Source organism: Cajanus cajan, chromosome 6 (assembly GCF_000230855.2).
Source record: "Cajanus cajan strain Asha chromosome 6, NIPB_CcT2T_4, whole genome shotgun sequence".
Classification (NCBI taxonomy): Eukaryota; Viridiplantae; Streptophyta; class Magnoliopsida; order Fabales; family Fabaceae; genus Cajanus; species Cajanus cajan.
In genome coordinates this window covers 46,695,508-46,716,576 of record NC_138522.1, presented here as the reverse complement: position 1 = coordinate 46,716,576, position 21,069 = coordinate 46,695,508, and the positions used below count along the sequence as shown (strand labels likewise).

At 31.9% G+C, this 21,069-nt stretch overlaps 3 protein-coding genes across 10 annotated transcripts; all 3 read left to right on the top strand.

Moving 5' to 3' along the window:
- Positions 1–4,710: 4,710 nt before the first annotated feature.
- Positions 4,711–6,544, top strand: ERD15 (dehydration-induced protein (ERD15)). Of its 5 annotated transcripts, none has more exons than XM_020378902.3 (3): positions 4,711–4,939; positions 5,713–6,080; positions 6,200–6,544. In XM_020378902.3, the coding sequence occupies exons 2-3, from the start codon at positions 5,753–5,755 to the stop codon at positions 6,226–6,228; spliced, it is 357 nt and encodes a 118-aa protein (XP_020234491.1). In that variant the 5' UTR covers positions 4,711–4,939; positions 5,713–5,752; the 3' UTR covers positions 6,229–6,544. The 5 variants fall into 5 exon arrangements, with proteins under 5 accessions (XP_020234491.1, XP_020234492.1, XP_029130409.1 ...); XM_020378903.3 differs by having other exon boundaries at positions 5,709–6,080; XM_029274576.2 differs by having other exon boundaries at positions 5,688–6,080.
- Positions 6,545–9,138: 2,594 nt separating this feature from the next.
- Positions 9,139–12,448, top strand: BPG2 (P-loop containing nucleoside triphosphate hydrolases superfamily protein). Of its 2 annotated transcripts, none has more exons than XM_083077248.1 (4): positions 9,139–9,345; positions 9,454–10,773; positions 11,047–11,210; positions 11,672–12,448. In XM_083077248.1, exons 1-4 carry the CDS (start codon positions 9,243–9,245, stop codon positions 12,032–12,034), a joined length of 1,950 nt encoding a protein of 649 aa, XP_082933374.1. In that variant the 5' UTR covers positions 9,139–9,242; the 3' UTR covers positions 12,035–12,448. The 2 variants fall into 2 exon arrangements, with proteins under 2 accessions (XP_082933374.1, XP_020234478.1); XM_020378889.3 differs by having other exon boundaries at positions 9,141–9,345; positions 9,454–10,769; positions 11,043–11,210.
- A 1,972-nt stretch (positions 12,449–14,420) lies between these two features.
- On the top strand, positions 14,421–20,545 carry LOC109814462 (N-acetyltransferase). 3 transcript variants are annotated; one of them, XM_020378898.3, is made up of 14 exons: positions 14,421–14,493; positions 14,575–14,676; positions 14,763–14,813; positions 14,918–14,979; positions 15,357–15,454; positions 15,691–15,742; positions 16,318–16,410; positions 16,983–17,093; positions 17,428–17,779; positions 17,959–18,359; positions 18,643–18,752; positions 18,911–18,969; positions 19,052–19,239; positions 20,102–20,545. In XM_020378898.3, the coding sequence occupies exons 1-14, from the start codon at positions 14,454–14,456 to the stop codon at positions 20,288–20,290; spliced, it is 1,908 nt and encodes a 635-aa protein (XP_020234487.1). In that variant the 5' UTR covers positions 14,421–14,453; the 3' UTR covers positions 20,291–20,545. The 3 variants fall into 3 exon arrangements, with proteins under 3 accessions (XP_020234487.1, XP_020234488.1, XP_020234486.1); XM_020378899.3 differs by having other exon boundaries at positions 14,760–14,813; positions 17,428–17,716; XM_020378897.3 differs by having other exon boundaries at positions 14,760–14,813.
- Positions 20,546–21,069: the final 524 nt, after the last annotated feature.

Here is a 21,069-nt window from a genome sequence, read left to right as displayed (position 1 = left end):
TTAAATTTGATAGATTAAAAACATATGTAAGTCAATTTATATTTACATATAAATGGAGAACGAGTAAATCAATCATTATATCAACCATTAGATATTAAATATTGACTATTATATTGTGTGAAAGTATTTTTAAGAGATATTCTTTAATGAGAGTAGTTTTAGAGATTATTGTAACCTCTTACCTAATTCATTTTTTTTTAATTATCATATCAGTGAATGAAATAAATTTTAATATTTTTTAAATACATTATCATTAATCAAAAATAATCTAATGTCACAATATAAATTATTTATTTTAAATAAAAGTATAATTTACGTGTTTGAAAAAACTACTTATACAAATTAATTTAAATATTTAAAATATAATATTATTTGTATATGTTATTTATTATAAAATTTAATTATGTAATAAATATTTAACATATATGATATATGATGTTTTGTTGGATTGAAATTTAAAATATATATATATATATATATATATATATTTTTTATTTTATTTTTGTCATAAGAAAATTGTAAATTTTTAAAAACTATATAAGAATATAATGACTTATAAAGAAGAGAGAGAAAAAAGTAAATAAAATATTTTAAAAAGTAAAAGTTATTCATGAATTAGATTTTTTATACTTTAAATAAATTTGATGAATTGAATTTTTATGTGATTTTTAATGGGTGTAAATGAATTAATAACTTATTTTTATCCGATCCATTATGATCCGTCTAAAATATTATCAGATCCATCCATTTATCATTCCCAATTAAAAGAATCTCTAAAAACTCTCTCATTAAAAAAAATTCCTAAAAATACTTTTATGCAATATAGTCATTCGTGTTTTATATATAGTGATTGATGGTTGAGACGTGTATTATTATTTTAACAAATCATGTATTACATTTTTATTTTTTTCATTCAAAATTTAGAATATATATCAATGATTTAATTAATTTGTTCGATTATCTGACCTAACCTGGCCCGCTTACACCCTAACAACAACAAACAATTATGAAAAAAGGAGCAGGGTAATAGGTTGCATTTGCGTGGAAGTGTGAGTCCCTAAATTTGTCCTATGGTGTGAGGTTTCGTTCTCCTTGTTGGGTCTCTTCTTTCTCTTTATCTTTTTAGGCTAGGAGGAAATGTGTGACTATGTTTTGATTATTGGGTCATTGATTTGACTAAAAAATGTCACTTAAATATACAAAGTAATAAACATACAAGATAATTATTTTTTGTGGAATTTGATTCCGAAAATCGAATACAAAAAAATTTTAAAGTATGATTTGAAATCTTCCAAGACTGTGTGGATTTTTTTATTCAAACTAGCAATCTATTGGTTTTCAACTTGAAATAAAATAGAGAGAGAGGGAGATTTTGCATAAATGTAAAATAGTAAGAGGTTGGAGAAGAAATTGAGATAAAAAAGTGAAAATGTTAAGTTTGGAGAAGAATTGGAGATTGAGAAGTGTAAAGTTAGGTTTAAAGAAGAATGAGTAGGGAGAAAGAGATTGAAAACAAATCTAAATCACTATAAAGGAAATTATGGTTGGTAACATTGTAGTAACTTATTGATTTATGAATGTTACTAGAATTTAAGATACATAAGGTATTTATAAGTTTGAACTCTTACTATATGATGCAACCTAATATTTATAGAAAACAAGTTGTAGCTACCCCTAACTACCAACAAAGTTTGATTATTGATAACTTGTGTCTTCAGTCTCCATCGTTGATAATAGTTATGGTGTTGATTCTCCAAATGATCGAATTTCTATTGTAGCCTTGTCATGGTGAGATTAATTGGAATATAATCTTATAACTTTTAGTTAAAACAATACACAAACAACATGATCCAACACTTTTGTCAAGATGCTCTTAAAAATTTATTTTTTTATATTATCAAAAAATTATAATTATAATAAAAGCTCCCTAGTCAAAAGATAAATAAAAAAATTTATTTTTGAGCACAATTAATCCAACATCAATATTGAATTTTACCTAACCAAACTTTGGTTCACCCATTTTGAAAGATTAGTTTTTGATACTATTAAAAAATTGTGATATTAACAAAACTTATTTTTCTTAAAATACCATTTTTTGTACTATAAAAATTATGATATCAATAGAAAATCCCAGTATTTATCTTTTGATTAAATAAAAAAAAATACTATAATTTCTTTTAAAGTAGAATCAATCCAACATTAGTATTGGATTTTTGATTTTGCCAAACCTTTTTAGTTTCAATTAAGATAACACCAACAATCAATTTTTTTTCGTCTCGAATGTCTCAATAAAACATGTTTCAATTAATCCGATACTGGTATTGATTTTTTTTGCTTTGATTAACACAACATTAAAAATCAAATATTTTTTTCTTATTAATACTTCGATCAAAACATTAATTTTCAATTAATCCAACATTAGTATTGGACTTCTTGATCCAACTAAACATTGATTTATTAATTTTCTTGGCATAATTGTATAAAGAAAGTAATTGGACTAAAGATCAAGTATTGTAACATTTCACAACGAGCAATGTAAGTACTTCAAAAGTTTTAAGCAAAAAATTATAGTATTTATCTTTTTTCAATCTAGTCAAAAGATAAATACCAGGGGCATTCTGTTGTCACCAATATTAAAAAAATGGTATTTAATTTTTTTTTTTGACTAAGTGCTAGAAGATACTATTTGTGTATTATTTTGATTAAGTGTTAGAATATTATCTTCTAATTAATCACACTATGACTAGGCTACAATAAAAATCCAATCATTTGGAAAATCAATACTATTTGGAGGATCAAGACCATAAATATCATCAACAATGAAGATCAAGACAAAAATTATCAATGATCAAGATTTGTTGATAGTTAAGTGTAGTTATAACTTATTTATTTATAAATATTAGTTTGCATCGTGTAATAAGGGTTAAAATTTATAAACACTTAATATATCTTAATTTCCAATGATACTCGCAAACTAACAAGCTCCTACAATATTGCTAACCATCATTTCCTTTCTAGTAATTTTATATTTGTTTAAACTTTTATTCATTTGTTCTTTTCCAAACTTAACTTTTTACTTCTTAATTTTCATTTATTCTTCGAACTTAATCTTAATTTATTTTCTAAACTTTTACTAGTTTACGTTTTTGTATAATTTCTCTCACTATTCTATTTCAAACTGAAAATTAATAGGTCATTGGTTCAAATAAAAAAAAATTTATACACGATTTTAAAAGATTTTGTGTCCTACTTAAAAATTTATTTGCGTTTGATTATCAAAATCAAATTTCATAAAAAATAATAATATAAAAATATAAGTTAATGATTAGATGAATATAATTTATTTTTAATATAAATTATGGGTGTTATTTCTTTCCGAGATACAATCGACAAGAATGATATTGTATGATTATGATTTATGTATATATTTTTTTTGGCCGGAGCGGCTTTTAGTGGTGTATAATTGCTTTTACATGTCCTCTAACCAATCTTTCATTCGGCCACGCGAAGCAAGCCATGTGCGTTTAATTAATTATTGGGCTCTATCCCTTTTTATTCACAAAAAAAATTAAATTATTGGAAGATTTTTCATCGATGCTTCCTGGTTGCTCCCACGTCACCAGACATGGAATTGAACATTCATGAATCAAATAGAATTGCAAGATGACAAATAATAATGCCTTTCAATAATTATCAAGCACACGGTATCTCTCTTTTTAAAAAAAGCATTCAAGATGCAATCATGCTGAAAAAAGAGCTCATGTTATATCCAGCATATGATTCTAAATGTTTAATCAAAACTTTAATTTGTGATTTCAATTTTAATTTTAGTCAATATTTTTACCAACTGATTTTAGTTTTTGGTAAACGATGGGCCTAGAGCACAAGGAAGAGAAAATAGAGGTCCATAGAACCCATCATTCACTGGTTGGATGATAAGATGTGACAAATTTTCAATTGGTTTGAAGAAAGGAGATCTCTAATTTTCTCATGGTATGTGCGACGTACCATTTATCGAGCAGTGATAATATTTTCATAAATACTACGATTGGGTACAAAAGCTCGTCTGACAGGGAGAAATAGTCCCAGAGATGATTGGTTTCAATATATTATATCATCATTCACTTCGATAATTATTTTAAAACTAACATTGCATAAGGAGAAAAGCCTTAGCTGGTTTAGAAATTGTTGTAAACTTTTGAGATAAGACAAACAACACATGTTAGACTTAGTGTTACTGCCAAACTTGTCTCACAAGCGCTTTAAGCCATGGTATAGAAAGGAGTAGGATAGCCACGAGGAATGATTTAGGTATTTAACTAATAAAATATCCTCCACCCAACATGCTTGCATAAAAGAATTAATTAAAATATCTGTGAAACACTTTTAGTAAATAAAGCAATTATGTCAACCATAAGCATGTTACACAATGCAAAGGGTGCAAGCTCTAAGTTTTTTCACATTTTTTGGATAATTTCATGAATATTAGCCTTATTTATTTAATTTTCACGACTACATTGCGTGGCATTCACTGGTATCGTTCCGCGTATTTTGGTTGACTAGCGAGCGCAAGTTTCCTCTGCTAAAATTGCGTGCGTTAAATTTGGATGGTTACTTATGGCACCGTAACAAAGCGTAAAAGCATTATTAACCGCAGAAGTAAAAAAACGAAACATAAAAGAACAACGCTATTAAACACGTCAAAGGGTCAACAAATACGGGCAGGATTACGCGCACAGTTGAGTTGACATTCACCTCTGCACCGTTGCGTCCGAACCAAGACGCACACTGGACGGGGCCTTCACCAAACCTACCTCCGTGGGTCCCACTCTTTTTTCCCGAACCGCAGCTTCGGACTGATCCTTTCGTTTCGCCCCCTCTAAATTGCGCATTCGCGACTCGCCTCCACGCGTGACTCGTCCTCAGCGAATTTTCTTAGGTATTTCTCTTCTCTCATCTACCATCTTTGATATCTTCTCCGCGATTTCTAGGGTTTTCTCTTTTCGATTTCGTTTTTCCTTTCTTTCCGTTTGTCTTTCGTGCCTGAAGGAGAGGAAAAAATGTAAAATCTCGTGCGATCGGTTTTCGCTGCCGCTCTTTGTTTGCAATTGCGCGAAATTCGTGTTTTGTTGAATCATCTGCTTGATCGGTGGCCGCTGATCGGAAACCTATGGATTTGTTTCTTCCGTGTTTTGATTTCTAGGTTTTGTAATTTCAATTAGGCGACGTTTCTTTTTCTCCGTTTGTTGTTTGAATAATTTATTTTATTACGTATGAAAATAAATAGATCTTACTCACAGAGTCAAAACAGAAATGATTTTCAGTTTTTTATTTGAGATCTGACTTTCTTTTTTTTTTTTTAACGTATGATTCGATTTCTGCTGTTCCGTGGAAAATATTTCGGAGAATAACCAATCCTAAACAAAAACATAGCTACAAATATCTTCAGATGGTGAATCAGGATTAGATCACCACATTTTATTTCCGCACCGTCCATAATTTTACCGAAATTTTTTCGAAAGAAAAATCTTGTACATTTGTGAATTCAACAATTCAATTAAATAATGATATCACCTAACGTAGATTTTTGAATTTAATGTGATTTGGTGATGATCCGTGTTTATGCTCGAAATTGTGATAATTTGGTGTTTGGTAGGTTGTTTATAATACTCATTCGTTGCTGACAGTTTTGTTGAATTGCTTTTGAGGTAGAAGAACAAGGATCAGAATCGTTGAATCAAGTTTAAGGAAGATGGCTTTAGTTTCTGGAGGAGGATCGACACTGAACCCTAATGCCCCTCTTTTCGTTCCAGCTGCATTCCGCCAAGTGGAGGATTTTTCTCCGGAATGGTGGCAGCTGGTGACGACGCTGACATGGTACCATGACTTCTGGCTCAGCCAGCAACAGGATGTTGGTGACAACTATTATAGCAACGGTTCTGAAGATGATGGGTTTGTAGGCCATGATGTGGTTGAATTGCTTCCTGATTCCTTTGATCTTGTTGGAGCTGTTGAAGAAGATCCTGCTGTTTATGAAGAACAGCTTGAAGACTTCATGCGATTTTCTCGTGAAGCCCATGGTAAATTAAGGGGTTGAATTCAAAATTCAAATTTACAATTATTATGCATGTTAATGTTAATGATGCAAATATGCAGTTGGTTTTGTTTCACTAACTGGGGGCTTTAATTTCTTATGTAGAAGAAGCTTATTACAAACTAACTGCATGAGCCAGAGATGAACCTTCTGATTTCAACTGCATCTACCACCTTAGAGGCTGAATGCCACAGCCTTAGCTTGCGGTCATTTAGCTACTGCTGTACCATGTTATTCCATAGCTTCAACTTTCTGTTAACTCTTGTATAGCAAGGTTTCGACCTTCAATCTATCCTTCTCTTGCTTCACCAAAATATGTGGTGTGAATAAGGGAGGAGAAAGATGAAAAAAAGAATGTGAATCTTTCATTTACTCATGTTTAAGAGCTGCTACAAGTATTCAGATTACAAAATTGAAAAATTAGAAGAAAAAGAAACTTCTTTGTTGGGATTTGTTTCCTCAAGGCTTTCGCTTTACTTTAAAATAAAATGGACACATTCTCTTGTCTCTGATAAAAATAAATAAACAACATAATATGACGCTTTCAACTGCGTAATTGCCAAATTTAAAGTAGCGTTCGACACGCCGGCTGTAATTTTATAAACTTGTTGACGTAAAATTCAAAGTAGTGACCATTTAGTTTATAGTTGTATAAAATTGATTTTCAATTGTTGAAAGTGATTGGGTTACGAGCCTAAATCAAATCTGAATCATATATTTTATCGAAACATGTATTTTTCATCATAAAGTATGAGGACTGATTTCACTAATCTGTAGAGATGTAAGACTTTCATTTCAGCTAAAACACGACAAGACCATGTCCAAGAATAATCAACACAAATAAAAAATTGCAATTTCCGACACATTTCTTTTGAAGTGCAAAGGTAATCAATACGCAAAATTTGAAAGACTACCTCCTATATTGCATGTATTTACCTTTTTATGTACATCAAAGAAGCAGATCCGGAGTTGTATTTATCTGTATTTGTTGGTTGGGGGTTATCACAGCAACTAGTTGAGAGAAACGAGTGGAAAAGCTTGAGTTGTAAACATGTCATTGCCTCTACAACACGTTAGTTCTGTTACATTGCATTCTCAATGAAAGGCAAAATTCTTTTCATGCAGACAGCTCTGCCCCTGCCCCCACGTATTAAGTATCCTCATCTTCAAGTTGTTTCTTTCTTTGATCTTCAAGTTTAGTTTGGTAGTCAATAGCTTCAGAGGTGGCTTTTGGTAACCAAAATCCTAGCTTCTCAAGGAACGGTGCCCGGTCAAACACCAAAGGTTCTCTCAAACTTACTTCAATTCCATCAAAGCTCCACAATTTCGTGGTTGCTTCACCTTTCAGACCCAATGAGAACCAACCTAAACCCGCTATTTATACGTCTATGCCGTTGACATCCCAGCTAGATCCAGACACTTTCACTTACCTTTCTTCCCATGTTCCTAATTCTGTAGCACGGTCGTTGCCAATGGGAGGCTTCAATAAGAATAAAATGAAATATAAATTAGTGAAAACATATATAAAAGGACATTCGAAGAAGTTTATGTTCATTAGTGATTTAAATTTGTAACAATTAATATATGACCTTTATTCATAGGCTGTAACCTATAATAAATAAATAGTTTGGGCCGTATCTTATTGGTATACTCTTTGAGGCAGAACATTAGACATAATGAGCTAGTACCCTTGAGGCCACAAGCGTCTGTGGACCTAATCTCAGAACATTAGGCATAAAAGTGTTTAAAGGGATCCCGACCCTTTGCAAATGGTTGGCTTTTGTAACGATCAAATTTCTCATAATTTCTGACCCAATAAGCCAATAAGTTTTCACCAAAATCACAATATTTAGGATTTGTTTAGATAATTTTTTCTAAGAATACTTACAGGAGAAAAAATTAAGAAAGAAAAATGAAATGAGTTTCTTTGTAAATTAATTTATAAAAATTTTCTTATTAGCTTTTTTAAAATCTTATTTTTAATTTATGCATGAGTTAATTTTAACATATTTTTTTTAAATTTTTTTCCTTAAAATACTTTTAGAAAAATTAATTTATCTATTTGAGTCACTCATCCTATCAATGACTGCTCAAGATAATCTACGGCAAACTCATTTCTCAAGACAATGTTAAGCTCCTTCAATTCAAATATCTACTCAATATTAATCCAAGTGTGATAGTTTTTTCTTCTTCTTTTTTTTGTTAATTTGGATTTGACAAAAGGTGTTGTTTGAGTATAACAATTAACGGATCTCACTCAACGAGTCAAAACAGAAATGATTTTGATTTTTATTTATTTATTTGAGATCTGACTTTTTTTCTTTTAACTTTTACGTATGATTATTTTCGCCTTCATGGAAGAAAGAGTTGGGAGAATTACCAATTAAACAAAAAAAAATTGCCACAGATATTTAGTGAATCAGGATCACTACATTTTATTTTTACACCTTACATAATTTAACCAAAAATAATTAAGAATTAATTTATATTTATTGTACATATTATTTATTTATTTATTTTAATGAATTTTTAAACATACGGTTTAATAAGTTAAAAATCAACACCTATACATTAAATACAAACAACTATTTTATATCAAAACACTTTTAAAGAAGATTTTTAAGATTCTTTTTTTAAAATTTTTATCTAATTTGATATTTATTTATTATAATTAATTATAAATTAAATATTAATATTTTAAATTTTTTTATTAATAAATAAAAATAATTTTTTTATTACGGATATATCATAAATCTAAAATATAATTATATGTTTAAAAACATTTATTTATATAAATTCTAAATACAATTTATATCTTTAAATATAATATTTATTTATATATATAATTTATTTTAATTTTAATCATATTTTCTAATTATTAATTAATCTGTACATTACTTGATAAAATATTAGTATATTTTTAAATAAGCTGATCAAAAGAAACAATGAATTGAATTATTGAAAGAATAGAAACATTTAAAATTAAAATAAAAACCTTAAAATTTAGAGTGACACGTAAATAATTTAACAGAAACTCCTTGTCTTGCCTTAACCTCTTCCCAGTTCTCAGCATTCGCGCTTTGTTTATCTCTCACACTTCACACTTCACACTTCACACTTCACACTTCACACTTCACACTTCACAGCCATGGCTATGTTGTTGCCTACAATCATTGTTCCTTCTACCAAGCTCGTAACCTTCCCCAACAACACGCAAGACCGTGCACTTCCAACTTTTCGTCATTTCACAGGTAAGCCCTTTCATCAATCAATCCTATCCTTTTCGCTCGTGTCAATTTGTGTTACTATCCTCTTCCATTTTCCGATACCCATTTGCGTTTTACGTGTCTCGAGTGTAGATACTAGCAAGCGCTTCGAGAAAGTGTCGTCCTTTATTGCTTTTGCGGTGAACGGTGACTCCACTCCCGCTAAAGCCACACCAAGGAGAGATAGTAGAAACCCCTTATTGAGTGAAGGGAGAGATGAGGATGAAGCTAGAGGACCCATTTGCCCTGGTTGTGGAGTCTTCATGCAAGATAAGGATCCTAACCTTTTGGGGTTTTACCAACCAAGGAAGGTCAAAGTGGAAGAGTTTGAAGAGGATGAGGATGATGATGATGATGATGATGATTATGATGATGTTGATGATATAGAAGAAGATGATGAAGAAGTGAGGTTTTTGAATGGAAGTGAGAATAAGCTTGGAGAAGAGAGTGAGGGTTTAATAGACGAGTTTGATTGGGATTCTGATGATTTGGAAGCTAAGTTACTGGGTGAAGATGATGAGAATTTGGATTTAGATGGGTTTGCACCTGCAGGAGTTGGGTATGGTAACATTACTGAGGAGTACTTGGAGAAGGTAAAGAAGAAGAAGGTGACCAAAGCTCAGAAGAAGAGGATGGCCAAGGAGGCTGACAAGGAGAAAGAGGAGGTTACCGTTTGTGCTAGGTGCCACTCCTTGAGAAACTATGGCCAGGTGAAAAACCAGACGGCGGAGAATTTAATACCTGATTTTGATTTCGATAGGTTGATTTCAACGCGGTTGATGAACCCTTCTGGGAGTGGCAGTTCCACTGTTGTTGTCATGGTTGTGGATTGTGTTGATTTCGACGGCTCATTCCCTAGAACTGCGGTTAAATCGTTGTTTCAAGCGTTGGAAGGAATACAGGATAACTCAAAGCGGGCCAAGAAGATGCCAAAGCTTGTTCTTGTGGCAACCAAGGTTGATCTTCTTCCGTCGCAGGTTTCTCCAGCGAGGTTAGATAGATGGGTTCGAAACCGTGCAAGATCCGGAGGAGCGCCTAAGCTGAATGGGGTTTATATGGTCAGTGCAAGGAAGGATTTAGGTGTAAGGAATTTGTTGTCGTTCATAAAGAATTTGGCTGGTCCCCGTGGGAATGTTTGGGTAATCGGAGCTCAAAATGCAGGGAAGTCTACCCTGATCAATGCATTTGCAAAGAAACAAGGAGCTAAAGTTACGAAACTCACAGAAGCTCCAATTCCAGGAACAACACTTGGGATCTTGAGAATTGCGGGAGTTTTGCCGGCTAAGACTAAGATGTTTGACACTCCAGGGCTTTTGCACCCATATTTAATGTCAATGAGATTGAACCGGGATGAGCAAAAGATTGTTGAGATGCGGAAGGAACTTCGGCCTCGGTCATATAGAATTAAGGCAAGTTACTTATTGCTATTGTCAGGGGTGCTTTTGTTTTCTTGCTTGGATTTTACTTGTGCTTTGTGCATGACCATAAGTTAAGAATTGAAAGCTAACAGAAATGGTTAAAGTTCTTGTTTAAGTGTTATGTTTGAATTTACTACTACATAACAGTTATGGCCTCTAGTTGGTATTTGAAGATTCTGAACTATAAATATGCTTACTGAATCAATACTACAGGGTTTTTTATGCACATTAGTATGTATTTTTCATGCTGGTTTTAATATACAGGTAGGACAGGCTATACACATTGGTGGCTTGACAAGACTTGACCTTGTTGAAGCCTCTGTTGAAACAATATATGTCACAGTTTGGGCATCACCAAATGTTTCTCTTCACATGGGGAAAATAGAAAATGCTGATGAGGTTTGGAGAAATCATGTTGGTATCAGGCTGCAGGTAAGCTTTTCCCTGTTCTCCTACCAGCCTAAATATGTCTATATTTTTTGTTTTACTGAGGAGGTTGAAAGCTGTATTTTTCCATAGCTTGGCCATTTTTATTTCATTTTGGTCATCTTTTCTGAGATAGAGTTATTTTAAAATCCCTAGTGGACTCAAGGGTACTAGGTCATTATGCCAAATGTTCTGCATCAAAGAGTATACAAATAAGATACGGCCCAAACTTTTTCTTTATTATAGGTTACAGCCTATGAATAAACGTCATATATTAGTTGTTACTAATTTAAATTACTAATGAACATCAACTTCTTCGAATGTCCTTTTATGCATACTTCAATGAGACAAAGATACTCAATGTGAGGAATGTAGGCTTGGCAAAATTGTTCTCTATTAGTGTTTCTTGTTAAGTGCTTGTTATCTATGTTTTCACTAATTTATATTTCATTTTATTCTTATTGAAGCCTCCCATTGGCAACGACCGTGCTACAGAATTAGGAACATGGGAAGAAAGGGAAGTGAAAGTGTCTGGATCTAGTTGGGATGTCAACAGCGTAGACATAACAATAGCGGGTTTGGGTTGGTTCTCATTGGGTTTGAAAGGTGAAGCAACCACGAAATTGTGGAGCTTTGATGGAATTGAAGTAAGTTTGAGAGAACCTTTGGTGCTTGACCGGGCACCATTCCTTGAGAAGCCAGGATTTTGGTTACCGAAAGCCATCTCTGAAGCTATTGGCAACCAAACTAAACTTGAAGCTCAAAGAAGGAAACAACTTGAAGATGAGGATACCGAATACGTGGGGGCAGGGGCAGAGCTATCTGCATGAAAGAATTTTGCCTTTCATTGAAGATGTTATGTAACAGAACTAACGTGTTGCAGAGGCAATGACATGTTTACAACTCAAGCTTTTACGCTCGTTTCTCTCTACTAGTTGGTGTGATAATCCCCCACCAACAAATTCAGATAAATACAACTCCTCGCAGAATAGGTGTCGTGTCTCAGTTGGTGATTTTGTAATTTTTTACTATTGAGATGAGTCGTAAGACCTGCTTCTTTGATGTATATAAAAAGGTATAATATATGCATTATAGGAGGTAGTTTTTCAAAATTTGCATATTGATTACCTTTGCACCTTAAAAGAAAAGTGTCGGAATTTGTAATTTTTTAATTGTGATGATTATTCTTGGACACGACCTTGTCATATTTTAGCTGAAATGAAAGTCTTGCATCTCTTAAGGAAGGGTGAAATCAGTCCTCATTCTTTATGATAAAAAATACGTGTTCAATAAAATATATGATTCAGATTGATTTAGGTTTTCATCTCAATCACTTTCAACAATTTAAAATCAATTTTATAAAACTATAAACTAAATAAACACTATTTTGAATTTTACGTCAAGAAGTTTATAAAATTACAGCTGGTGTGTCGAAAGACAATTTATATTTCTAAAGCATATAGTATATTTCTAAAATTACAAATTATAGTAAAGCATGTGTCAATTTCTTGAGATTCTGAAGTCTGTTTGTATACAACATATAGTAGAGCATGTATATATTTGTAAAGGTAATTTATCAATTTTAACATATAATAGTCTGTTGTATTGGTAATTAAATTACAGAATATATTGATTGATCATTGATGGAATATTTGGTTCTATAAGCAAGTTGATTGAATTTTGCCTATACTCTCCCTTTTCATCTTAGAAACCATCGGGCTTAGAAATAAAAGGAAAAAATGCTTCTTACGATTTGAGCTATACAACAAAGCTTAGCAGTGTTAATTAGAGAACTGTAGTAGTGTATGTATAATTACAGCTTAAATTATGATTAACTTATGTTTCGCAGGTTAGCTGCAATTACATGCTAAATCATACCTGCAGATACAGAATATGAAGAGATCCCACTAGCAGCTGTGGATGCATAGGTTAATGGTGCATGGCTGTATCACCTAACTTCATACTTTAAATTGATACTTCATAGATGTATCACCTAATATAATGCTTTATGCCAGAATTTTGGCTTTTATACTATGTTCATGTTGTAGATATAAGCAATTTGTATATGATTCTTATGAGTCTTTAAATCATTCTCCATAATTTTTTTCAATGGGGTGAATGGTTGATGAAAATTGTAGTAAAATTCATATATTTATTAATAATTTTGACATTCATGTCGGTTTAGATTTAAAATATAAGTGAGTAGAATTGAAAGTGTGTTTTAAGAGTGAAGTTCTACTATTTCTCACCGATATATATATATATATATATATATATATATATAACACTTACAAGTTTCCTTTTTAATAAGATAAGTTGAGATAAAATAGTTTTCCTTTACTATATGATAAAACTATTGTCTTATATAGAGATAATATCAACCTTTGAATTATCTTCTCCTTGTTAGAGACATTAATCTTCTAATGATTTATTGTCATCTTGAACCTTTAGATTTAGAATTAGATTATTCATTTACATTCAAAAGGATTGATTGAACTTTGTTGAATGTGAACTAGAGCTAAGTTAAATCTATAATAATATAAATTATTTGATTAAAAAAAATAAAAAAATATTATTAGATAATAATATAAAAAATTACATATTAATATGAATAACTTTTTTATGTATATCATTTTACTTTTTAACGAAATTTTTTTAAATAATATATATATATATATATATATATATATATATATATATTAGTTGACTCATTTGATGTATGAAGTTATTGGGTTTCCAAAAGGTATAGTTTTATTTTTTTTATGAAAAAAATAGATTCAAATTATGTAGTTTTGAGTATGAAGATTTGAAGTAGACTATTTTATCTTTAATAATACAGATATGCAGTTATAAATATATATATATATATACCTTTTGAATTTAACATGTATAATTACATTTATCTCATTAAAAGTGTGGGAAAAAAATTGAAAACTATCTTGAATTTAGTAGTATTAAAATATAAAGAAAAATAATTAGAAAGATATACAATTACCACACTTTAGGAGCCAAATTTCCCAATAATTTGTTTTTCCTTTAAATACTTATTTAGTTCATATATATTTTTTTTCCTGAAATTGCAATTAAATTTTAAATAACATTGCTTTCATGTTTCGCTTTGACAAAAATACCCCTGCAATTTGAGCACATTCTCGGCGCGCAAAGTCCCTTCAGCTTCTATATAAAGCACTCACCTCTCTGAAGTTTCTTGGCGAACGAAAACTCGAAAACTCGAAAACAGAAGAACGCATGGCGCCAAAACGAAAACCTTCGTCTCCAATCTCCATCGGTGATTCTTCAAACCCTAGAATACAATGTTTTGATTCCAGCGCTCACTCATAACTTCGTTTTCCACCTTCTCACTACGCAGGTAACTGCCAGATTACGGTCGAGGCCAACCGTTTCACCTGCAGCTCCGATGCAAACGGCGTCGTAATCTCTCTTACGCGAAGCGGAAGGATCAAAGTATCTGGTATTACTCGAATCATAAAAAACGCAATGCCGTTTACGTTTGATTGATTTGATTAACGATTTTACTATTGTTTTCTCAAACAGCAGTGGCTGCAGAACACGGGAACGCTTCTGAGGATTTTAGGTCCGAAGATAAAGGTAAAATATCACGTTTACGCGTGGTTCGTTGCAGCAGTAATCTTATTTCATTATGTAATTAATAGTATCTCGTAAATACTCATTAACGTGTTATATTTTCACAGGACACGAGTTTGTGCTAGTTAATCCTAAAGATGTTGATGGTATTAACAAATCTTACCTTCAGGTGATACCCTCTCTCCACGCATATTTATGTTTGATTGGGTAAATAGCTTAATTAAGTACTTGTTGAATAAGTTATTGTCCTTATTGGGTATAGAACTTAATCAAGTACCAATTGAATAAGTGCTTCGTAGTTTATATAAGTTGTAAGCTATTCTCATTGGTTATCCTAGAGGGCTCATTGAAATACGCTGAAAAACAATACAAGCTATTTTCATAAATTATCCCAAACGCCCTCACAAGTGCTCATGTCATAAGATAACAAATTTGCTGGGAATAAGCTATTCAAAGTGCGTTATTCATTTTTTTTATAATCTAAATTGAGGGAAAAAATAACCTTCCCATTCTCACCGTCTGAATTGTCTGTGAATGGGTTTGCAGGAAGTATTTCAGTTGTATACGACAGAGCTACCTGGAATGAATTATGCTGCGAATACGGGAAAACAATCGAAGTTTCTCGAGAGATGTGTGAATAAGGGGTATTAACTACATCTCATTCTCCTTCTCCTTTTTTCTCTTGCATGTGTATAATGTAACCATGCCATGTTTGTATTGCTGCTAGTTCATCAACTATGATTATTTTAACAGAATATTTTTTTCATAGGTTTGTTTATTTGATTTTGTCGACTTATTTTTACCTGGTTAAATTGTGGGTTTTTTCTTTGACTTCTTGAAAGTTTAAGAAGCTTTCATTTATCATTTGTATATTTTGCAGGAAATATCGAACACTAATTATGAAATCAACTTCTGTTGGAAATTCAGGAAAGGTATCTATATTTGCTAGACCACTTTACTTCAGTTAAAAATTGGAGCACGTTTTCTATCAGTGTTATATTTCTAAGCCTATATATTTTTGGTATTTTAGGGAACAACTATAAGTAACGTATGTTGCACTATCCTATCTTATAAATTAAATTTCAGGAAAATGCTTTTGGTCATAGCATGTTTACAAATTATAGTAAAGCATGTGTCAATTTCTTGAGATTCAGTAGTCTGTAATGTATACAGCATAACATATAGTAGAGCATGTGTACATTTCTTAATGACAAAATTTATCAATTTTAGCTCCAAGATTCTGTGGAGTCTGTTGGATTGGTAATCAAATTACAGTATATATTGACTGGTCATTGATGGAATATTTGGTTCTATAAGAAGTTGATTGATTTTGCCTATACTCTCCCTTTTCACCATAGAAACCATCAGACTTAGAAATAAAAGCAAAAAATGCTTCGTACTATCTTCTAATGCGAGCTATACAACAAAGCTTAGCAGTGTAAATTAGAGAACTGTAGTAGTGTATGCATAATTACATCTTAAATTATGATTAACTTATGTTTTGCAGGTTATAGCTGCAATTACATACCAAATCATCGCTGCAGATACAGAATATGCCGAGATCCCACTAGCAGCTGTCAATGCAATCTATCAACGGAAGGTCTTTCCTAATTTTCACATTTTTCTTCATCATTTCAGTTTCAAGTAATTTTTTCCTTTCCTTTTGAAATTTCGCATCTGGTGTCAGTTTCATGAAATAAACTTGCGATGGTTAATTGCAGAAACATTCTTTTGGTTTTTGTTACAGGATTATATGAAGCTTTAGTTCCAATTGTATTTTGCTTGTTTTTCACTTTTCTATCTTATATGAGTAGACAACTTCATGAGAGTTATTCTTAGTGAAAAAGATTAGTACAAACTAAAGAGTAAAAATTAACGTGATCATCTTGTTTATAGGGCTTCGATGTTTTGGAACTTCTCTGAATTTTCACGTTGAAGGCAAGATAATGCTTCTTAAAGAAGTTTCATGGCATACTGTATTTGGATGTTGTTTCTTCTCATTTATGTGCATCTCAGTTATATTGAACTGTGGCAACAAATATGGCATGTTAAACCTTTTTCTAATTCTCTTGCTCATATTATTCGTTCTGTGTTTACATGGTTTGATGCTCATGGTAATTATGGGTGCAAATATGGTTTCTATCTCATTTAAATAATAGTAATATCCTGCAGGGTTTTGGTCATCTGTTGTTTATAGAGCTACGGAACAGACTTCAAAGTGTTGGCATTCGTTCTATTTTCTGCTGGGGTGACAAAGAATCGGAAGGATTTTGGCTTAAACAGGTAATTTATAAATGAAATTCTATGGAAGCTTGAGCAGATCATATTGTACTCATTTTTTATTTATTGTATTAAATTATTAATGATTGTTATTTCATCCGAGTGTAGAATACTTGATAGATATGTGATCACCCTAGTATTCCATTTTTTTTTTGGCTTTTCAGTTACATATTTATGTATTGTAGAAAAAAAAAAAAGTTGACATTTATGCGAGGAAGCCAGTTTATATGGTTAAATAAATTGGCAATGGTATCATAATCATAATTTTGGATCGTGTAAAATATGCGCCCTTAGTTCTGATGTTACGCATGTTTCCCTTTTTGAATTGTAACTGCAGGGTTTTACAGAAATAGCACAGGTGGATGCCAAAGGAAGGGCCCGCAGGCTACCCGTAAAAGCTGATATTAGAAAATCTTTATGCTTCCCTGGTGGTTCAACTCTCATGGTTTGCCATCTAAGGAAAGAATTCTTAGCTGATAATGCTAACGCAGTGAAGCATTCCCCTTCACAGCTTCATCAGAATTCCGTTACATCTGCCATTGCTGGAGACGAGCAGCCTGAATTTTCAGGAAAATTACACGTAGATTTGAAATTTTCAGATAAATCTTCCCATAGAACAGAATCAGGTAAAAGTCAAGATGAAACTTTGGTGAAAGATGAATCGTCAATAGAATATGGCAAACTCAATGGTAGGGCGTCAATCTGTTTGTCTCCCATGCTTCCAGATGTGAATATTTTGTAATTTATAATTTAAACGATTTACTTTTTGGTAATCCGAAAGAAAAAGTAGTAAACGAAATATCTTTTATATGGACTATTTGATGTTTTTATGTACACCTTATACTGTAATCTCTTACTCTTCGAATAGGATTTGCCAGAGTAAATGACGATCGACAGGCCACTGGTGCAGAAAGTTCACAGAATGGAAATGATGCTAACGTGAAGTGTTGTTCTCAATCTACAAAAGGGGCAAAGAGGGCCTGGGAAGCCTCTTTGTCCTCATTGAAATCAAAAAGAGTGAAGGGAAGCCAGTTGGTTGACTATCAATCAGATTCTAGCTGCGGTTTTATCTTAGAGACTGATAAGGCCAATCCTTGTTTTGAAGAAGTCCCTCGTGATCCTTTGATTAAAAATAGTTCTGAAAAATGTGTTAGGGATAATTTGCATTTAGAGGCTCCAATCAACATAGAATTGCCATCAACTAAACAATGTTTTAGAATTATGTTGATGAATATTGCTGATGATGCTAAGAAAACACAGCTTACAAAGGTATGTTCAATTACCCAAACTTTTATAAATTCTTTGGTAAACTTAAACTGACGAGTAACACTTCTTTTTACCGTCCTTTAGAGACCTGGTCTTTTCCTTTTGAATGTATTGGCATTCTCTTTTAACTGATTACTTTTTGCTGCTGGCCGGAAAAAAGGCTTATTTGAAGCTTTCTATTTTTTTCTTCTAGTAATGGGATAGAACCTGGAAGTTAACTCAAATGCTGAGGTCTAGATATCCTTTTTTTCTTTTTACTTAACCATTATACATTTGTTATATATAGGTGATTGAAGACCTTGGTGGAACTATATCCTATGATGGAAGAATGACCACACACGTTGTCACAGGACAAGTGAGGAAGACTCTGAACTTCTGTACCGCCCTCTGTTCAGGGTGGGTTCAAAATAATATTGTCAAATTTCTGGGACTATATTTTGTTCAAAATAGCTTATAATCAAAACATGCCGTTAATGTTTCTATAGTCTACTACATTTTAGTATGTATTAATTTTGTTGATTATTTATAACCAAGTGATATTGTTGACTACACAGTGCTTGGGTGATCTCATCAAGTTGGTTAAAAGAAAGTTGTCGTGAAGGCAGATTTGTTGGTAAAGTGGAACAAGCTTTCTTATCTATAATTATTATTATTATTCCTGTTGCATTCATTCATTTTTTAAAATGAATTTGCAGATGAATTGCCTCACATACTGAATGATACGGATTATCTGCTGAAGTACAAATCTGATTTAAAAAGTGCAGTTTTCCGGGCAAAAGCTAGTCCCCATGCTTTGTTAAAGGGTTATAATATATGTATTGCAGCTCATGTTCAAACTCCCGCTAAAACACTGTCTGCAATTGTCAAGTCCGCAGGTGGTAATGTAAGTCATATTCTTTTTTTTTTTCTTTCTGAAACTTAAATTTAAGCAGACCTTAAACAGTGCTGCATCGGGCATTTCCTTCATTTAGACATGCTTAAAAGGATAAAGCATCTGAACATGAGTAATTATAGTCACGCGGTGTCAATGCTTTTAAAAAGGCCTATCTTTCATACATAAATATTCTTTAGGCTTTCTAATTTGGAGTTACTATGGATAAATCAGAAAATACAGATTTCACTTATTCTGGTGGTCCACCTTGGTTATTTTCAAAACACTTGTTTTGGCAAAGAAAAAGACTGTTGAAAAAATGAATTTAGTCAACCTAGTTTCAGGAATTAGCTCAGGAAGTTTATTAATCAAGGTAATGTCTGACAGTATATATTTATTTTGTCTTCTAGTTTTTTCTAACTTCATGTTTGATTATCTATACCCAATACAAAAGCTACGCAAGACTGGCTTCTGCTAGAATTGGATTTGGAAATATATTCCCGTTTGAAGTATTAGTCCCAACATTTTTCAAAACATGCATAAAGTTTACGAAAGCCCTTTGAAAGTTGTCAAAACGGGAGTTTAGTTACGTAGTGTGTTTGTTTTATTGTTAAAATTTGACAAACAGAAAAGATAGAAATAGTTATTTTATTTTGGTGTTTTGGAAAGCGTGTTTTTACGTTTTTGTTATAAAAACGATTTTCCAAACAACCACAAAAATCGACCTTGGTATTATACTTGCTATTTAACATGCGGATTTAAACTATTTATCTGAACTAATTACATCCGCTATCATTTTATTCACATAATATATCTATTTAAATTGTTATTCTGAAGCTCGATTGTTATCAAATTCCACTTATTTTTGTAATAGGTTATTAATGGACTCGAAAGGATAGACGAAACATCAAGAACAATCTTTGTGACGTGCGAAGAAGACACGGAAGAAGCAATGATAGCTGCAAAGAAAGGTATACGGACTTTCAGTAGCGAGTGGTTTATGAACTGTGTCATGAGACAAGAGCTTGACTTGGAGGCCTCCCAGTTTGCAGAGTCCTTATAAAAGGATGCGTAAGATCTGTGATCCATATGGTTTGGTACATAAGTATTTCCCCCTAGAGTTTCATCTATATAAATATTAAGATTATGACTAGATTTTTTTTTTATAAATAGCTGGTTAACAAATTTGTTCTCCGCAAGGGTGACTTGCCGGAATACTGCATCTCAAATTAGGTTTCGACGGATACTGTAAATAACCAAATAAGGCACGCATTGCCATGATATTTTATTTTGGATTTTGGTTGGGCCATTTTTCCAATCGTTTGCTCGGGCCATTTCTTAATTCTTTCTTTTTTATTTACAAAATATTGTTTTACCACGAATATCACTCTGATGTCCTTATTTATAAAGATAAAGTCTTATTAGATATAAGTTATAAATGTTTTTATAATTTATTAAAAATAAAAATATTTTTAAATATTTTTTTTCTTCAAAAGTTTATAAGAACTGAATGCTAGTTACCTCTGCAATCTGAAATGTACAAAATCTCAAGCCAACTGCTGTGAAAGGGTAATAGCAACCTGGAATTTAAGATTTAATCGAAACACTAGGAGTACTGCATGTGTATAAAGAAGATAGATTCCTGGTCTAATGACATGCAGTCGAAATAATTTTGTATAGATTCTAATTCATATACATAAGTTGGAAAATTATAAAACTTAGGGGTTTGTTTTAAGGTATTATATGAATTTTTAGGAATTATATTTTTAGTAATATTTTAACTGAAATGTTTTTGGATAAATTTAAAAAATGTGTATGGTTATTTTTGGAATATTTTTAAAT

Coding starts and splice junctions, on each gene's coding strand:
- ERD15 (XM_020378902.3), top strand. CDS start 5,753: ATGGCTTTAGTTTCTGGAGGAGGATCGACACTGAACCCTAATGCCCCT. Junction 6,081..6,199: donor ATTTTCTCGTGAAGCCCATG/GTAAATTAAGGG, acceptor TTTCTTATGTAG/AAGAAGCTTATTACAAACTA.
- BPG2 (XM_083077248.1), top strand. CDS start 9,243: ATGGCTATGTTGTTGCCTACAATCATTGTTCCTTCTACCAAGCTCGTA. Junction 10,774..11,046: donor GTCATATAGAATTAAGGCAA/GTTACTTATTGC, acceptor ATATACAGGTAG/GACAGGCTATACACATTGGT. Junction 11,211..11,671: donor ATGTTGGTATCAGGCTGCAG/GTAAGCTTTTCC, acceptor TTCTTATTGAAG/CCTCCCATTGGCAACGACCG.
- LOC109814462 (XM_020378897.3), top strand. CDS start 14,454: ATGGCGCCAAAACGAAAACCTTCGTCTCCAATCTCCATCG. Junction 14,494..14,574: donor TTCGTCTCCAATCTCCATCG/GTGATTCTTCAA, acceptor CTCACTACGCAG/GTAACTGCCAGATTACGGTC. Junction 16,411..16,982: donor ATGCAATCTATCAACGGAAG/GTCTTTCCTAAT, acceptor AATATCCTGCAG/GGTTTTGGTCATCTGTTGTT.